The sequence below is a fragment of the Cladophialophora immunda genome, assembly GCF_000835495.1.
Source record: "Cladophialophora immunda strain CBS 83496 unplaced genomic scaffold supercont1.6, whole genome shotgun sequence".
NCBI lineage: Eukaryota > Fungi > Ascomycota > Eurotiomycetes > Chaetothyriales > Herpotrichiellaceae > Cladophialophora > Cladophialophora immunda.
The window spans coordinates 2,895,882-2,912,233 of record NW_015622546.1 but is presented as its reverse complement, the minus strand read 5'-3'; the positions used below and the strand labels follow the sequence as shown (position 1 = coordinate 2,912,233).

Sequence of the window (16,352 nt, the reverse complement as noted above, 5' to 3'; positions counted from 1 at the left end):
AGGGTTTCAACATGGCGCCACAGGGAGAGATCCATGGAAAGATACTGCAGTCGCACACAAGTCCTCTCTGGCAATCTCGAAATCAAATTCACCGTTAGGGTTACCGGTGACAACATATGTAGTAAAGCCTCGTGATAGGCCACAGAGTTATGAATGTCTAAACTGTTGAATGCTAAGCTACAGCGTCTTTTCCAATACCATTGAATCACATACCGAAGTTGATATATATTTTTGGCCTTGCCAATCAGCGAAGTAAGGATTTCGATAGAAATCTGATTGAAAATTCCACGATGACATTGTTGTTCCGGATCCAGGTAGTGGCATCGGCAGAATCTGTCTATATCCGTCACGGTGAAGTTGACGATACGCGCGGCTCGACAGGGATCCAACAGGACTTGTATTACTTTCAAACGCTGTTTTTCGCCGGACGTGGTAGAAGTTGACAAATCGTGGCAACGAGCACAAGAAGGTGAGATAGGGTACGTGAGATTGTGGTCGAGGAGCGGCGTCCCTATATCGTAGAATCTGCGACAGACAAGCAAGGATCGAAGGAGGTCGGTATGAAGTAACTATAAAGTCTAAGTCGTAAAATATTGCTCTCACCTAGTGATCTCACTTACCCTTCCCAAAATGCTGTAAACGACTTCGTCAGGCAAGTTTTGGAACCAATTCATGGTAGTAGCAGCGAACAACGAACCTGTCCCAGCCGTTCCGAGATCCTAGGACTGGTCTTCCGTTGATTTGTAACTCGTCTAGAATCCGGCACTTTTCAGGTGCTTAGCATAAATGTTCCAGGCAAACCGACGACAAGACCCGTATGATAGCCGGAGACTCTGCCAGCGAGACATATCCTAATACATACCGTGAGGGCGTGCTAACAGCTGTTACTTTTGGAGGAATCCTCATATAGACTCACGATCAGAGTATGCTATATTGCCGTACTATAGAACCTCTTATAGAGACAGTGACTAGTGGTTCCTCTATTGTCTTCGGACTGTCGAATTCCACAGTTGGGACCAGCGATATTGTACCACCATTTTCGCAGGAAAGTGAGGCGGAATACTCCACCGCCTCTCCGCCTCACTTTACGTAGGCTTGTATTAGACGCGTCTGGAATTGACGCACTCTTCACAGTATCTCCACCCTTACAGTAACACACTCAGATATGCGGTGTTTGCTTCGCTTCTCAAACACTATACAGTGCAAGTCTTCCTGTATAGTGATTTGCAAAACCGGTTTCCTCTCAGTAGAACACTCTTTTCTTTTCTTTGGATTTCGGTGGGTCATCGAGGCCCGCAGTTTTCCTTGAGCGGCCTAGCGCAGTGTCTCCCGATAGCCAATAATGTCAGAGCACGTGATTTTACATTTCATGCACTTTACTCAGTGGTAAGTTATTTATCGCTGTCTGACACTCAGCAAAGGTTTTGCGGTACATCCGCTTTCACAGGTGTACGACTCTACTACAGTACTAAGTCATCATCAGGCCGTTTCATTTCCCACTGGAGTCCTTTCTTCAGTTCTAACTTTCTCTTCATTTAGCTGATTTATACGTTTTCGGCGATCTTTTTCCCTGCGCAGTTTCTTGCTTCCAAGAGTGATAAAGACCCATTTCATCGTAAGTAGAGCAGCCCCAAAACATAAATCCCGCTATATCAACATCTGTGTACAGTAAAGAGAAAGTCTACTTGTTGGGCTCCTTTGGATACCCACTTTTTTTTTCATATCTTCGGGCAGAAGGCTCACACGAGACATGGCTGAGAGAATCCCTGCATTGGCTGAAGCCCTGGTCACGTGCTAGGCAACCTTCCAAAGATCCTTCGTTTCTAGACTTCATTATGACTTGCTCCAGAGCTCTAAAGATGGCAGCGAATTGACAACTCTCCACCTCGCTTTCTGAAAACATGACGATAGCCTTGGGGTTCTGTTCAAAATGTACGGAGTTTTCAAGCCGCATAGAGGAAATTTGCAATCCCGAGAACAGGTGGAAAGCTCCATCACCGAAACTACGGGGAATTCTATGCGATAGTGACATTTGCCCATTGTGCAAATTTCTGTCTGCGATCGCACAAGGATCACTTCGAGCTAAATCAAGAACAGGAGAACCTACTAGTTTCGAATTGCTCGGACGCAACAATCCGGTCAGCTTGACCATCGAAAGCAGTGACCTATTTTCGCCGAGCTTCATCCACCTGGATATCTGCAAAGTGTTTGGAAGAGATGTGGAATCCGCAACTCCTTCAAAGAGTGACTGGGAACACCGCCCTATTGGTGAATTTGACTCCCATCGTCCCAGAGTCGTCAATGGAGATCCTTGCTCAATCGCAACAGTACAGATAATGAAAGATTGGGCTGCCATCTGTTCCGAGCAGCACGACTACTGCAAAGCAATCTCACCAAGCCGCCTTCCGACAAGAGTCGTTCATGTAGCGCCCGACGGAAAGATTCGCCTCCATTGTGCAGGAGGCAGCTACTTCGCGTATTATGCCATCTTGAGCCATCCGTGGGGACCGCAAGGTCCGGAACTTATGACAACGAAGTCGAATCTCTCCGCACATATGAACGAAATCAATGAAGATGACTTGGCCCGAAATTTCAAAGATGCGATACGATGCATTAGACTCCTGGGTTACGAGTACATCTGGATTGATGCCTTATGTATCGTGCAGGACGACGGCGATGATTGGAATCGAGAAGCTAGTCAGATGGCCCAATACTACTATGACTCAACAATCATGTTATCTGCTGATTCAGCTCAGACTTGTAATGATGGATTTCTGCACAATAGAGATGGAATTTACTCGCTGCCGATGGGCACGTATCAGCAGTTCCGTTTGCGAGAATATTGGTCTTCTGAAGAAGAACTCCTGTCTTCGCCAATCAATTCAAGAGCTTGGACATTCCAAGAACGATTCATCGCACCGAGGACGTTACATTTTCTTTCAAAAGAAGTCGTGTGGGAGTGCGGTCATGGGTTAATGTCAGAAGGGTATCTGCAAGACGGGTCTCAGAACTACAGAGAACGAGGTCTTTCTAGACTGACATTGAGTTTTGTCCTGGAAGAAGCCCTACTATACAGCAACAAACGTCAACAATTTCCTGGTTCCGCTGCGTGGCAAGAACCTACAAGTTCTATTACGCAAGAGTGGTGCGAAATATTGCACGAGTACACGAAAAGATCTCTAACATATGTATCGGACAGACTGTCCGCGATTGCTGGTCTTGCCCGGTTGATTCAAAAGCCTAGATTCGGAAGGTATCTTGCTGGTCTTTGGGAACAAGACTTGTTCCACCAGTTGTGTTGGTATCGCTTTTCCAATGGAAAGCCTAGCCCGACAAGAGGGAACCTTCTAGCGTCCCTGACAGGTAAAGAGACGCAAGGCCAAGTCTCTGACCAGAAGAACGTTCGAGATACGGCTTCAGCTCCTTACCGAGCACCGTCGTGGAGCTGGGCGGCTGCAGAAGGCCAGATAGACTTTCCGCAAGCCGTCGGAAACCCACCACATCGATCACATCCTGTGGAACAGCTGTTACATGAGTATAGTCACTGGGTGTCCATCTATAAGCCACGTCTAGTTGGATTTAACATGGTGTCTCAGGCTAATGACAACTACCTCAGATTGAACGAAGGTTCATATATTGAAGTAGAGGGTTACTGCCGCTACATCTATTCGTGGGTAAGTGCTACTGAAGAAATAGAGATGAGGGAAACGGAGGAACATATCATACAAGATGGGTTGGATCTCGATGTCGATGTCGATATTTCTTGGTCAGATTTGCAAGTTGAAGATGACATGAGCACCGTCACCACTGATTTAGTTTCGCAAGTCATCATCGACCAGGACAAGGAGGCTCTACTCGCAGATCTCTTATCAAAGCTCACATTCGCCCAACCGGGCATTACTCACGATTGTCATGGCAACGCCGAACCCCCCTTCAGCCAACGATTTGTAGTGCTGCAGCTTGAGAAAGAATACTTTCAAGACCGTCTGGTCTGGGCACTCCTTCTCACAGAGCATGAAGACGAGAAGCACGGCAAATACTACAAGCGCATTGGCCTTATCAGTCTCGCACACTATAATCTCTGCGAGTTCATGCCGACATCCTACAACTCTATCAAAGTACCAACTTCCGATGTGTTGCATCCTATAGAGCGGGAGGGACGGAGGAGTTCCACACCACACGGTAAATCTAGGTTGGAAGCTCGTCAAAAGGCAATGGAAACTGATGAATGGTCTCAAAGCAAGTGGGAAAAGAGAACACTTCGATTGATGTAACTCTAATTCATGTAACCTCATATGTCTGGTCCCGATGTTTGAAATTGTTGGAATTCTGAGTATTGAATGGTACTGTAATAAAGCGCAAATCGAATGAATGAAAGTCTCTGTTTATGCGCAAAGTGTCCTATTCTGGCAACTGTACCTGCGGCGACAGGGCTCCTGGAATAGCCACTGGCGTATCTTGGAATAGTCAATGCCGTTGAAGAGAGTAGTGCGGCTGGCCAGCCAGTACCGATGGAGATCCTAGCAATCCTGAAATACTGTCAGTATGGTAGCACCGTTAGCATTGTTGGTATCTTAGTACAGTTGAGAAATCACATAGAGGTACTTAATTGCATTGAGGTACTTAGGTTGTCAACAGAAATCCCCCGTCTTGGCTCAGAGAGGCTTCTACTCATGGCATTACTGGACTAATTGGTACTGAAATTATCTGAGCCGGTAGCAACCAGAAGAGCAAACATGGTTCATTCTCAGTGCCCTCAAAGAGACGGATGTGCAGAAAGACGATGTAGCTTTGTGAGTGGTGCTGTACATAGTGATAATACATAAAGGTCACATGAAATGCCTTAAAAGGGCCAGTGGCCGCTTACAGCGTTCCTAATTTGGCTCTCATCTCAACTCTACCAACAACCTCGCTGTCAAATGCAGTCGACGCCGTCATTTAAGTGCTGTCATAGCTTGTAATTCCCATAATCTTACGCAAGCATGATTGGCAAGTCTTACGGTGACGCTTAACTATATATGGCGAAGTAGCTCCACTCCGGGCTGGAGAATCTTCCAAACATATTTCTATGGGCGGAAACCGGTTTTGCAATCCTCTGTAGGGAAACAGTTTTAAATATATCGGTCTCTCCGGTGCTACATTAGCATAGACCAAAAATGACATGACAATATGGTGCCTCGCAACACAGGCCTCCTGACCTCTCTATAACTTGTTATTGCCTTATACGTTGCGTTTCCTGGACATGGGCCTGATTGTATACACAGGTACGACTCTATTTGGCCTCGGCACTATGTGCTTACTAATATCATGTAAGGAAGGACGCTAAGCTAACCAACCACGGTTAGTATTATTTCGGCCAACACTAATTCTGAAGAGGATGCGTCAATGGAATCTGATGTGCTTCGAATTCGGCTTATTAACAACCTCGGAGACGGCAAGAGTGTTAATCGGCGTATGATGGGGTATTGCATTCCTTGAACGCAGTTATACAACGAGGCACCTATACAATGCCTAAGTATGTCAAAGCCTTAATGGCTGGCACGGCTAAGGCGTGTGCATGAAAACCGAAGTTTTGCGTTCCATCACTTGAGGCGTGAGCGCTACTTATTCAGCGGGTCTGCGGGGATGAGGTCGAACATGAGCGCAAATTCGTCTCCGCCCGCGGAGGGACATTTACATCTACCTAGAATCTATATAGGACAACAATCTGTCTAAGCATGTAATGATGTGGCTGTGAAAACAGCTAGCGCTCCTTGGTGATCAGGCTCTCGGTCCAGCTCCGTGCGTAGTGAAGATTCCACTATTGAGTCGATCGACCACCTTCTCGTAATGCAAAAGCGCGAAGTACCCCTGTTGCTCCACTGCTAATGAGGCTACGGTTCACGCGTACCCATGCTTTTGAAGTTGAAGAGACATGAACATGTCAAGAGTCAATCGGTCTTCATCATCCATTGTCTCTTCTGTCTTGCCTGTGCTCATTCTGAAAGCATTTCTTGCCGACCTCTCTACCAGGTCCCGGCCCGGCTTGTTTGAACCTGGTCCCGGACCGGGCTTTTTGGGTTGCGGGAGTGGGCCTACCTCTCGGGTCTGATCGGTTCCGCTTGGAGGAGGGGTCTTCGACGAAGTCTCCGGATCAGGAGTGGCAGACTTGTCCACAAATGGCTGCACGGTGGGCTCCCGGCTTTCCGACCTCATAAATCCTCCGTTTTCGTCGAAGTTTTCAGGGCGCTGTTGTCGATACCACTCAAGAAATCGACGTGCTTGAGTAAGAGCTGAGTTGTACACTTTGTTCTCGGTCTCTATTTGGCCGCTACGGCGATAGAGCGCCTTGTATTGAGAGCCCAATTCCCATCGAGTGGTAATCGGACCTTTCTCCTCTGGAAATAGATCCACGGCGTGATTGAATTTCACTTCGACGTGCGTCGCCGGATACCTGTCCAGCTTGTTTCCAGGATGTTTCAACCAGTCTTGGCGAGCCTTTGGAGTGTTCAGAGTGTCGGCCTGTTTGACTTTCTTGGGGTTCAAGAGTTCGGCAGCTCGCCACGGGTCATCCTCGAAACCTTGACAATCCCAGACAATATTGATAATGCCCTGGACACTGCTAGCCCCTATGCGAGGCTCGCCCTTTCTCCTCGGATAGTCCAAGACGCGCTCGTAATTGTAGGCAACATCCTGAAGCTTGTCAACGTCCACCGAGCCTTTTAGTTCCGTGCTCCAGACGAACCAGCCACATCGACGAGGCCCGTAACGGTTGAGGTACATCGGTGACGAATCATTCTGCCGTTTGCACCGCATGGCCACGGTGACACAGGGAGCGCCAGGGAACAATTCGAGACCACCAGAGTCATCTTGCAAGAGTGATGGCTCCGCATCGTCGTCGACGGGTTCGGAGCTGGTGTTAGGTGGTGGATCCGATGCTCCGTCTCGTTGATTATTGGCCGTAGTTTTAGAAGGGCCATTTGCTGAATTCACGACCTGTCCTTGCTGGTCGGGTTCAGGGTCCGTGGATTTGGGAGGAGGTGAATCTGACATGACGACGACATCATCACTCTCCGCATTTTCCACCTTGATCCTCTTAGTCCCAGAGTCGACGGCGTCCGTTCCCTGAGACGACATTTGATCTTGGGAGGTAAGCAGTGTGGCACGTCGACATCAGGAAGCTCCACAACCTTGACCAACGGGTGAAAAGACTATATAGTCAGTCAGCACTGGATTGGGGCAAGACAGCCACGCGGTACCGTTGCTATGTCGGGCGTCACCACGGTTTTCTGAGGATTAACCGGGAGACTCGTGTTTTTAATCTGCCAATGCACGTTTATGTGAAACAATTCAGGTTTTTTTTGGGGACTGGAACGTGTGTTGACAATGATCCCATTGGGATGGGTAGTTCTGTCTATGCTAGGACAGTCAGTGTAAGTACTATTGGACCCTCCGCAATCGTCGCTAATATGGCCAAGTGCTGCTCAATCGTTACCCCCGTCTGGATCTGCCTCACTGGGGAGCATTTGGGTGGTATGGGGCCATTACAGCACAAGTGATGCTACGAGCACAATGGGATCAGCTTCTGGGTCACCCGGAATCCAGACGACCGATCCACACATAAGCACCAGCAGTCAGGAGAGTACCAGGCAGGAAACGGATGCGACAATTACGGCGGTTGGAACCAGCACAGGGACGGAAATTTTGACGACGACGGCGAGCACGAGCCCTGCATATCCATTCCCTCCTACACCTACATGTGGTCAGAAGTCGGCAACTCCATGGTCTCTGCTCAGCACAGGCACAGCGCCGTTGCAAACTGCTGGTGCAAGCGGCGCGAGCCTCGGAACAGGAGCAGCTGGCACAGGTACAGCCACATCATTGACCTGGCTAAATGGCACACTTCCGTGGTATACCCCGTCACTACAATCACGCACCTACTATTCGCCATATGGGAATACGTCAGGCGGAGTAACGTTGAGGCCTGATCTCTTTTGGGTGGAAACAGTGTGTTTCTTTATCGTTGCATGTGGCTATTGGGTCTAAACCAGGACAGGGACGTGAATAGACGACGAGGACTCTATGTCAGAAAGCCGGAGCGGCAGGGGCCTAAGGTTATATAGCTATTTGCCATAGTTACGTATCAAAGGGGCTTGCTGATGATAGAATCCTAAAAATACAATATCCAAGTGTATGAAGTCTTATTCAGCTACTGATAGAGTAAACACGGAATCTTTAACTTCTCTCACTATTATCATATGACGGATGTCCCTACAGGACCTCATTATCTGGATCTTCATATCATGTGAGCGCCGATCTGATGCCTTCCCATAGCAAAAACCTGAGGCTCTCCGACCTGACTATTGACATGTGATAGGTATTTTGCGTGCCTGAGGCGAGGCTTGTAGGGGTAGCAATTCTTTCGGGCAGGGCATCTGCCTCTAGCACCTCCTCAGTGGCCGCTGTTTTCCGGGCCCACTTTCAAGGGTGAGTGGACGCGAGATCCTGGCGCTGCGGGATACAAATGAATTAGGCAATTTGTGAACCCCTTTTGCGTTCTCACAAATTTCTCCTTTGAGAAAAACCGCTTATCCGAAATCTTACGTTGTTCCGCCCGATCTGTCACTTGGAGGAAAGCTTTCATCTGACGCCGCGTGTTCAATGCCTTGGCCTTTTTGGTCACGTACCGGACGCCGACGTCTCAGTTGCTTATATCTCGCCTTCGACTCCTTCTCTCGTCTGTTGAGAGGACGACTCTTGGCTCCCTGGCTGCGCTTCGCAATCAGGACCGAGAGTCTCGTTGAACGTCTTCCGTACTTTGCCATGCTTTCGGTGAGAGGAAGAGATGTAAACGGTGAAACCTATGGTAGGCTCTGATAAGATTCAAGTCTAGTGTTCCCAATCTATGCCTTCTGTCAGTCCATTTCTCTAAAGTATAAAAGGTCGCGTGTCTCCGCCTTGTTGGCAAAGTCCCATGGAAATTCGTGGGTTGTGACGAGACGCGACACACTTATGCCACGACATTCCGTGGTGTGTCTCCGCGTGTCGCCTCGAAGTCCTTTGACGACCGTATGCCGATCCCGGGCGATTTTTCTAGACACTCTAGCCAAAAGGGGCGGGACCCTTTCATTACGATCACAGATGATGCATGGAACCTATCTCCGGATCAACACTAACAACTCCATGATGGGTGGTATCAGTGCGTCTCACTGATACGGTGTGGTTGTCTCGGTTAGTCGTATGACCTTGCTAGTATTCCGAAGGCCCTACTTTGCTCTCTCGACGCTGTGGACGGAGTGGTGGATCGCACATGAAAGGCAATTGGCCCCGCCGATTCTTATGAGTATCTATCATTCGATCGTGGGCCCATTTGAGGCCGTACGTTTGGTGGTGTACGTCGGAGTGAACACGGTATGCATGTTTCTATGCGTTCGAGATTATTTCGAGATTGCGGTACGAAGTGGGACACTCGCAGCGATAAACTTGGCTCCGCTCCTGATATGGGAAAGCATCACCGAGGCCGCGGAGCTCGTCGGTTTACCTTTGCAGACCGGGTCAGGCGTACGTCGATGGATAGGCTGCATGACCCTTCTGCAAGCGATTGTTCATTCGGTTCTCCATCTCCTGCGGATTGGCAGAGATTGGGGAAATCTGGAGGTTTGTGGTGACATGGTGTGTTAAATGTACAGTCTGACGTGAAAGTGGACTTCAATTGACGGATTAACAGGCCCTGGGAGGAAGTATTGCAGCCATTCTCCTGGCGCTTCCAGTCCATCTTCACTTCTACGAAACGTTGACAACTATCGGGGCAGTTGTACTGTGGAGACATATTTCAGTACAAAGGTTTGAGGCACGACTTTGCATCCTCTGGGGAATTGCTCCGTGCGCTTGCCTTTACCTCCTCGGTTGCCTCGTCAGGATATGGCACATCCTCCATTCTTGTAACCGAAGTCAGTGACGTGCTAAATGTCAAACACCATGAGGGTGTATCAAGTCGAGAAGGGCGACCAGAGGGGGTCATGACGTGTGCATGTCATCCAGTCTAGGTCCCGGAATGTGCACCACAAAGCTTAGAATGTACTTTTATCAGTATCACATGGACGACTGCGGTCATTCTTTCAATGCACCACTCCGGTTAATAGATCCCTTGGCCTTATTGGCCGAGGCTATGAACTCTTGCCTAAAGCACTCCCGATGTCGTCCGTCGTCTATGTGGTGATGGTTTCACATCTGTCTCAACCGGGATTTTGAACCCTGGAATGGTATCTTTTCACGTGCTGGCCACCATGCCTTATCATTCTTCGAGCAAGCAGAGCACCATAAAGGCTTCATAGTGTACCGGCACGCTCTTAACCGATCTGCCACTACAAGCCGTGGCAAGAGATTCGGCGGACACGGATCGTCTCGATCTCTGTCCAGAGAGGGGGGTTCAAAAAAAATTTAGTTTGTGGCTAGATACATGCAGGTAGGTAGGCAAGTCAAGCTTTTCCCCCGATGGTCATGGCCCTAGCGTCGCCAATCAAACTTTCGAGATCCGAGCGACGGATGAGGAGAGGAACAGTGAAAGATGGCACTGCAGCGGTGAACAAAACAAAATTTTGGTCATTTACCGACGATGTAGGAGGTTGCTGTTTCCTTGATGCTTTTTTAGGATGTAGGTCAAGTGGTCTACTTTTTGACCGCTGCTGTTGTTCCAGCGGTGGCTGAGGTGACCTGGATGGGGCAGCGCCTGCTCCCCTGCCCTGCGACAGCAGCCGTCGGATGACAGCAAATCTGGGTGGAATATCGATCTCGATGTCGTTCCCTGCCGACCTAGATGGTATCGTGGAGACAACTCTTCCATGATCGAGTCGCAGATACGTCCTAACGTCCTTCGAGAGAAGATAGCCGATTCGACATAAGAGTACTTCGTGTCGCTGGTCCCGGGGAACCACACACCGTCGGCATGAACATAGGTGATTTGAAATCTCTCGCATGACAGAGTATTCGTCGTCGTACGCTTCGCGTCTCCCGGTAATTGTCTTAATGAAGTGCACTCTGCCTTTGGGGGGATATCGATTATCCATACTCTGTTGCTGGAAGTTCAATATCCAATGCTATGTTACCTTCAGGAAAGGAGGCGTTAAATGAGGGAACGGGAAATCCCTCTTAAGTATTAACATACCTCACAAACTCGGTGGTTTAATAGTGCCGAATCGACTTACGCCAAAGGCCACCTGAGTTCATACACTCTGAGTGAAACTGTGCCCAAACTCCATGTACCAAAGGCAAAAGTTCGCGGAAAGCCTCCGAAAAAGTCGAGCGACCTGCACTTTCTGTGGACTGTGTGCACAAGTTTTCATCTCCATTTTCGGTTGTTTTCTCTTTCCGTGTATTTATGAAATCCGAAGTAAGTGCCCGCTAGCCTCGAGTTATGGTGGCTCGCAAAGACCCACCAAGCAGGAAAAACATTAGCTGACACCCTCCATGAAAACATGTGGATTGCGCAGAGACATGGCTCATCAAGATCTATATCTTCTATTTATCTTGCATTGACAGAGAAGAAATCAGTCCCTTGACAAAGTTACCTCAAGCATGACTACTCAACTCGAAAGAGCTGCCGCAGAGTGCCTAATGGCCCATTTCCATCCACATCCTACCGGCTACACCACGCCTAAAGAGCAAAATCTCGATAACTCATCAAACGCGCACCAAGAAAAGCCGAGCTTTGAATCATGGGAATACGAATGTATTTTAGCGCACCGTCAAGACGGCGGCGAAACTGAATATCTCGTGAAGCCACGACCTATTTGGCTAGAGCCAGCCGCGGTCCCCGCAGAAGCAGAAGCCGAATATTGGAACAGGTATCAAATAAGCGACGATTCGCGAACGGTCTTCGTGCCAAAACTTCCACGGCAGCATCCACAAGCACCTCAGGTTAATGGAGAAGGACCACCCAACAGCTCTCCAGGGTCTGAAACACTTGTCACTGAGCCAGTGGCAGGTTCGGCGAAAACTTATATCTCTATCTCGGAGGTAATAAATCAAAACAGGACGCAGTCGCCCGTGTAAGTGCCTCCCATCTCATGAAATGAGAACGAATAGTGCTAAAAATTATCAGATTCATCCCGGGAGAAGATGAAAAGTTCAACGATGAATATCTCTTTGAGTCTGATATTGAATCAGAAGATGCGACTGAGTTTATGGAGCGAGAATGGAAAAAAGGTAGAATAGGAAGAGCTCAAAAAAGCAAATAGTGAAACTCCGTAAAGGCCGGGTCCGCTCCCTGCAGGACAGGACAGGACAGGACATGTCATCTTGTACGGTTCATCCACTGAAGCAGCTCTTCAAGCAATTATTCACACTTTGACATCCAATAACGAATACGTACAACTCCACCCAACACATTTGATCCTCTGCAGTATTGCACTAACATGGTATTTCATTTTGTAAGTTAAATTTAACCACACCTGTCACGGTCGAGCCTGCCTCGATACGAACGGCCCGGCGAGAACTTCCTCAGAAATGACTATACAAACTGGGAGTCAGGAGTGTGGGATTACAGTGATGTGCACAATTGGCGTCACCTGGATGGAAGCAGAATTATTGTAGAATAGGTGGACCTGGTCCACAATTGCCTACGCCTAACTTATCACGGTTAAGACGCACACCAAGTATGTGCACCAATCGGATAGAATTTGATACATCCGCGTAAGATTCATGACTTTCATTACGCCCTCGATTCAGTCATTAGAAGAACCTGCTGAGTTTGGTTAGAACACCACCTAACTTACCGTTGCCTCGGATGGTCACATGCTTTGGGGCTGTCTCTTATGAGGCTACGGTGCTTCTGGTCACATGTTGCTGGGGAATTCTCGCTCCGTTTTCGACACTTCTCCCCGCCTGTGCTTGCTGCGCAATCTACAAACGACATTGACCTTGTTGCACTGATGCTCTCGCCTTTGCCTCCAGAATATCGCACCAATCACAAGGTGACGAGTGGTTTTGTGTTATAACAGTCTCAATCAGGCTGGACCGCCACGTGGCGGTCAGTGTCTAGATGTTTGCTGCCTGATCGCCTGACCCCAGCCTGATCTCAGCCGCACCACCCTGTCAACTATCACAACTTGCCGAACATGAACCCCGTTGTCGAATCCTGTTATGCCACCGTTCCGATACCATCAAGGAGCGTGCAAACTTACTATTCCCCTCTCGACTGTACAACCGTGTATCCTGCCTTCTGACGAGCCACATGGGATCCGTTCCCGCTCCCCACGACCGCCGCGGCTTTGAGATTGCCGTGATATGCGCACTCCCCCTGGAAGCAGAATGCGTACAAGAGGTATTTGATAAGTTCTGGGAAGATGAAGGCAAGAGATATAGGAAAGCGGCGGGGGATCCCAACGTGTACACCCCTGGGGTGATAGGCGACCACAACGTGGTGCTTGCCTACATGCCCGGGATGGGAACCACCAGCGCCGCGGCCGTCGCAGGAGCCATGCGAGTGAGCTTCTCCAACATTAAACTCGCTCTGGTGGTTGGAATCTGCGGAGGCATGCCCTATGATGCCGATGGAAACGAGATTTTGCTCGGCGATGTGATCATCAGCCAAGCTCTCGTACAATATGACTTTGGAAGGCAATACCCGGAGGGATTCAGGAGGAAGACCGGTGTGCAAGACACTCTTGGCCGACCCAGTCCAGAGATCCGAGCCATCCAGGCCAAACTGGGGACGAGTCGCTATCGGCAAAGAATGCAAAAGGATATCGCCACATTCCTCGAGGATTTGGAGAAGAAGCTGCCGAAGACGAAGGCTCCTGCTCGGGAGAATGATATACTCTATCACTCCTCCTACGTGCATCAGCACCATCCACCAGAAGGATGCGAGTGTGGTGAAGAGGACCAAATATGTGTGACCGCTCTTCAGTCAAACTGCGAAGATCTCGGCTGTGGGACTGTTATGCGAGTTACACGCCATCGCTTGGGCAATACAATGACGGAACCTATTGTCCATTTTGGTGTCACGGGTTCCGGGAATACCGTGATGAAATCGGGACGGCATCGCGATCAAGTGGCCAAGGTCGACGGAATCATTGCGTTCGAGATGGAAGGCGCTGGTGTTTGGGACTATTTCCCGAGCATCGTCATTAAAGGAGTGTGTGACTACGCTGACAGTCACAAGAGGAAGGGCTGGCAAAGGTATGCCGCGGCCACGGCAGCGTCATGTATGAAAGCTTTTTTGATGGAGTGGGCTCCGCGGGAGAGATCGTCTAGTCCAGGTTAGCTTGAAATTCTGTTCACAGGTATCACAACCGACAAGGGCTGACCATTCTCCAAGTTAACGAGATCAACGCCAAAACGTATTTTGTCATTCCAGTGCAGCGAGTGAAAGATTTCATCGGTCGTCAAGAGGAGCTTCGCCAAATTCGAGCGTACTTTCACGAACGGATCGATAGACCTCGAGTCTTAGTGCTCCACGCAATGGGAGGACAGGGCAAGAGCCAAATTGCTCTTGAATACTGTCAACAGCAGCGAAAACAATATCGTGGGATCTTCTGGATCAACAGCAGCTCTAAATCTACCCTGACACAAGCTATTGTCAGCATTGGACGCGAAATCAATATAGCAGCAACGGAAGCATTGGGTGACGACGATGCGAAGATCGCTTTTGCTCTCCGTACACTCGAACAGTGGGACGAGCGTTGGCTCATGGTGTTTGACAATTATGATGATCCGGCCACTTTCTCGGATATCGAGCAGTTTATCCCTCGAGGTATGTCGTCTGGGGAGGTCACTTATATAGATGCTAACTTCAACAGGTGCCCAAGGGGATGTTCTCTTCACCAGTCGTCATCGGGGTCTGGGAGAGTTAGGGCGTATCATCGATATCCCACCTATGCCGGACAAGGCCGGTGTCGAGTTGCTTCTGCATCGATATATCGGCATCAATGTGAACCAATACCTGTCTGAAGGCTCTACCATCGTGAGACGGCTGGGGGGTCTAGCCTTGGCCATCGACCAAGCATCCGCCTATATGTCGTATCAGCAGCTACCGGTCTCCCGGTTGCGTGATTTCTTGGCGCGCTTTGAGGCGGAGCGGAAGAAGGTGCTTCAGTATACGGCTGAACATTTTTGGCGATACATGAAGATTGACGATGAGAACGGGCGGGGGAAAGCCATCAATGCATTCACCACGTGGGAAATGTCATTCCAACAACTCCTCTCGGACTGGGATCCGCCCCAGGCCGTGGAGCACTTTCTCACCCTTGCGGCGTTCCTGGGTCCTGCTCGAGTCAATGAGTTTCTGTTTAAGTTCCACCGAGAGCTGGAGGACCCTACACCGGACTGGTGCGACATTTTTACGCCTTCCTGTCGCTCAGACGATGACAGCTCGTCCAGCGACACCGAGGAAGAAGTTGACCGCCAAGAGCAAGTAATACGTGACCAGCCCGCGAAGTCTCACGACACGGCCCCAGAAGGTTTGAAGAAGATGTGGGACGCTGAAAAATTTTGGCGTCTCCTCCGGCAGGCGCACCAGATGTCGCTCTTACAAGATATCTTACCATCGACACCGTCCGAAGGGGCCAGCTTTGTGCTGCATCCGCTGATTCGCGACTGGCTGCAATTACGATTACGCTCGAAAGAGCGGCAGACGTATACTCGCGAGGGTGTCGATGTGGTTGTTAGTTCTATTCGAACTTATCAAAACCGGGTTAGCGATGCCACGATCAAGCGGTCGATTCTTCTGCACATGGATGCCACTCTCTTGACAGTGAGAGACTTCCTTGAAGATGGTACTCGACTGGGTCAGGATATTACGAGCTGTAATAACGCGGATTGGTTTGCTTCATTCTATCGAGACCAGGGACATTTCGATGCTAGTCTCAATTTACATCGTACAGTCATTATGACAAAAATGAGGGTGCTAGGGAAGGAGCATCTAGATACGCTAACGAGCATGAATAACCTCGCCACCGTACTGAGCCATCAGGGAAAGTACGAGGCGGCGGAGCAGATGTATCGAGAGGTGATGGAAGTGATGGAGAGGGTGCTAGGGAAGGAGCATCTATCGACGCTAACGAGCATAAATAACCTCGCCTTAGTACTAAGCCATCAGGGAAAGTACGAGGTGGCAGAGCAGATACATCGAGAGGCGGTGGAAGTGATGGAGAGGGTGCTAGGGAAGGAGTATCCAGATACGCTAACGAGCATGAATAACCTCGCTTTAGTACTAAGCTATCAGGGAAAGTACGAGGTAGCAGAGCAGATGTATCGAGAGGTGATGGAAGTGATGGAGAGGGTGCTAGGGAAGGAGCATCCAGATACGCTAACGAGTATGAATAACCTCGCTACCGTACTAAGCGATCAGGGAAAGTACGAGGCGGCGGAGCAGA

The 16,352-nt window shown here is 49.4% G+C and overlaps 2 protein-coding genes across 2 annotated transcripts in view; both read left to right on the top strand.

Moving 5' to 3' along the window:
* Positions 1-2,332: 2,332 nt before the first annotated feature.
* On the top strand, positions 2,333-4,274 carry PV07_10517 (uncharacterized protein; the record flags this gene model as incomplete). The annotated part of the gene is made up of 1 exon (XM_016397852.1): positions 2,333-4,274. The coding sequence occupies exon 1, from the start codon at positions 2,337-2,339 to the stop codon at positions 4,272-4,274; it is 1,938 nt and encodes a 645-aa protein (XP_016245043.1). The 5' UTR covers positions 2,333-2,336.
* An 8,571-nt stretch (positions 4,275-12,845) lies between these two features.
* Positions 12,846-16,352, top strand: part of PV07_10516 (uncharacterized protein) — a 4,702-nt gene continuing 1,195 nt past the window's right edge. Inside the window, exons 1-3 of the mRNA XM_016397851.1 lie at positions 12,846-14,237; positions 14,297-14,731; positions 14,778-16,258. Of these exons, the coding sequence (XP_016245042.1) occupies positions 13,211-14,237; positions 14,297-14,731; positions 14,778-16,258 (2,943 nt within the window). The 5' untranslated portion in view covers positions 12,846-13,210. The remainder of the gene's footprint in view (positions 14,238-14,296; positions 14,732-14,777; positions 16,259-16,352) is intronic.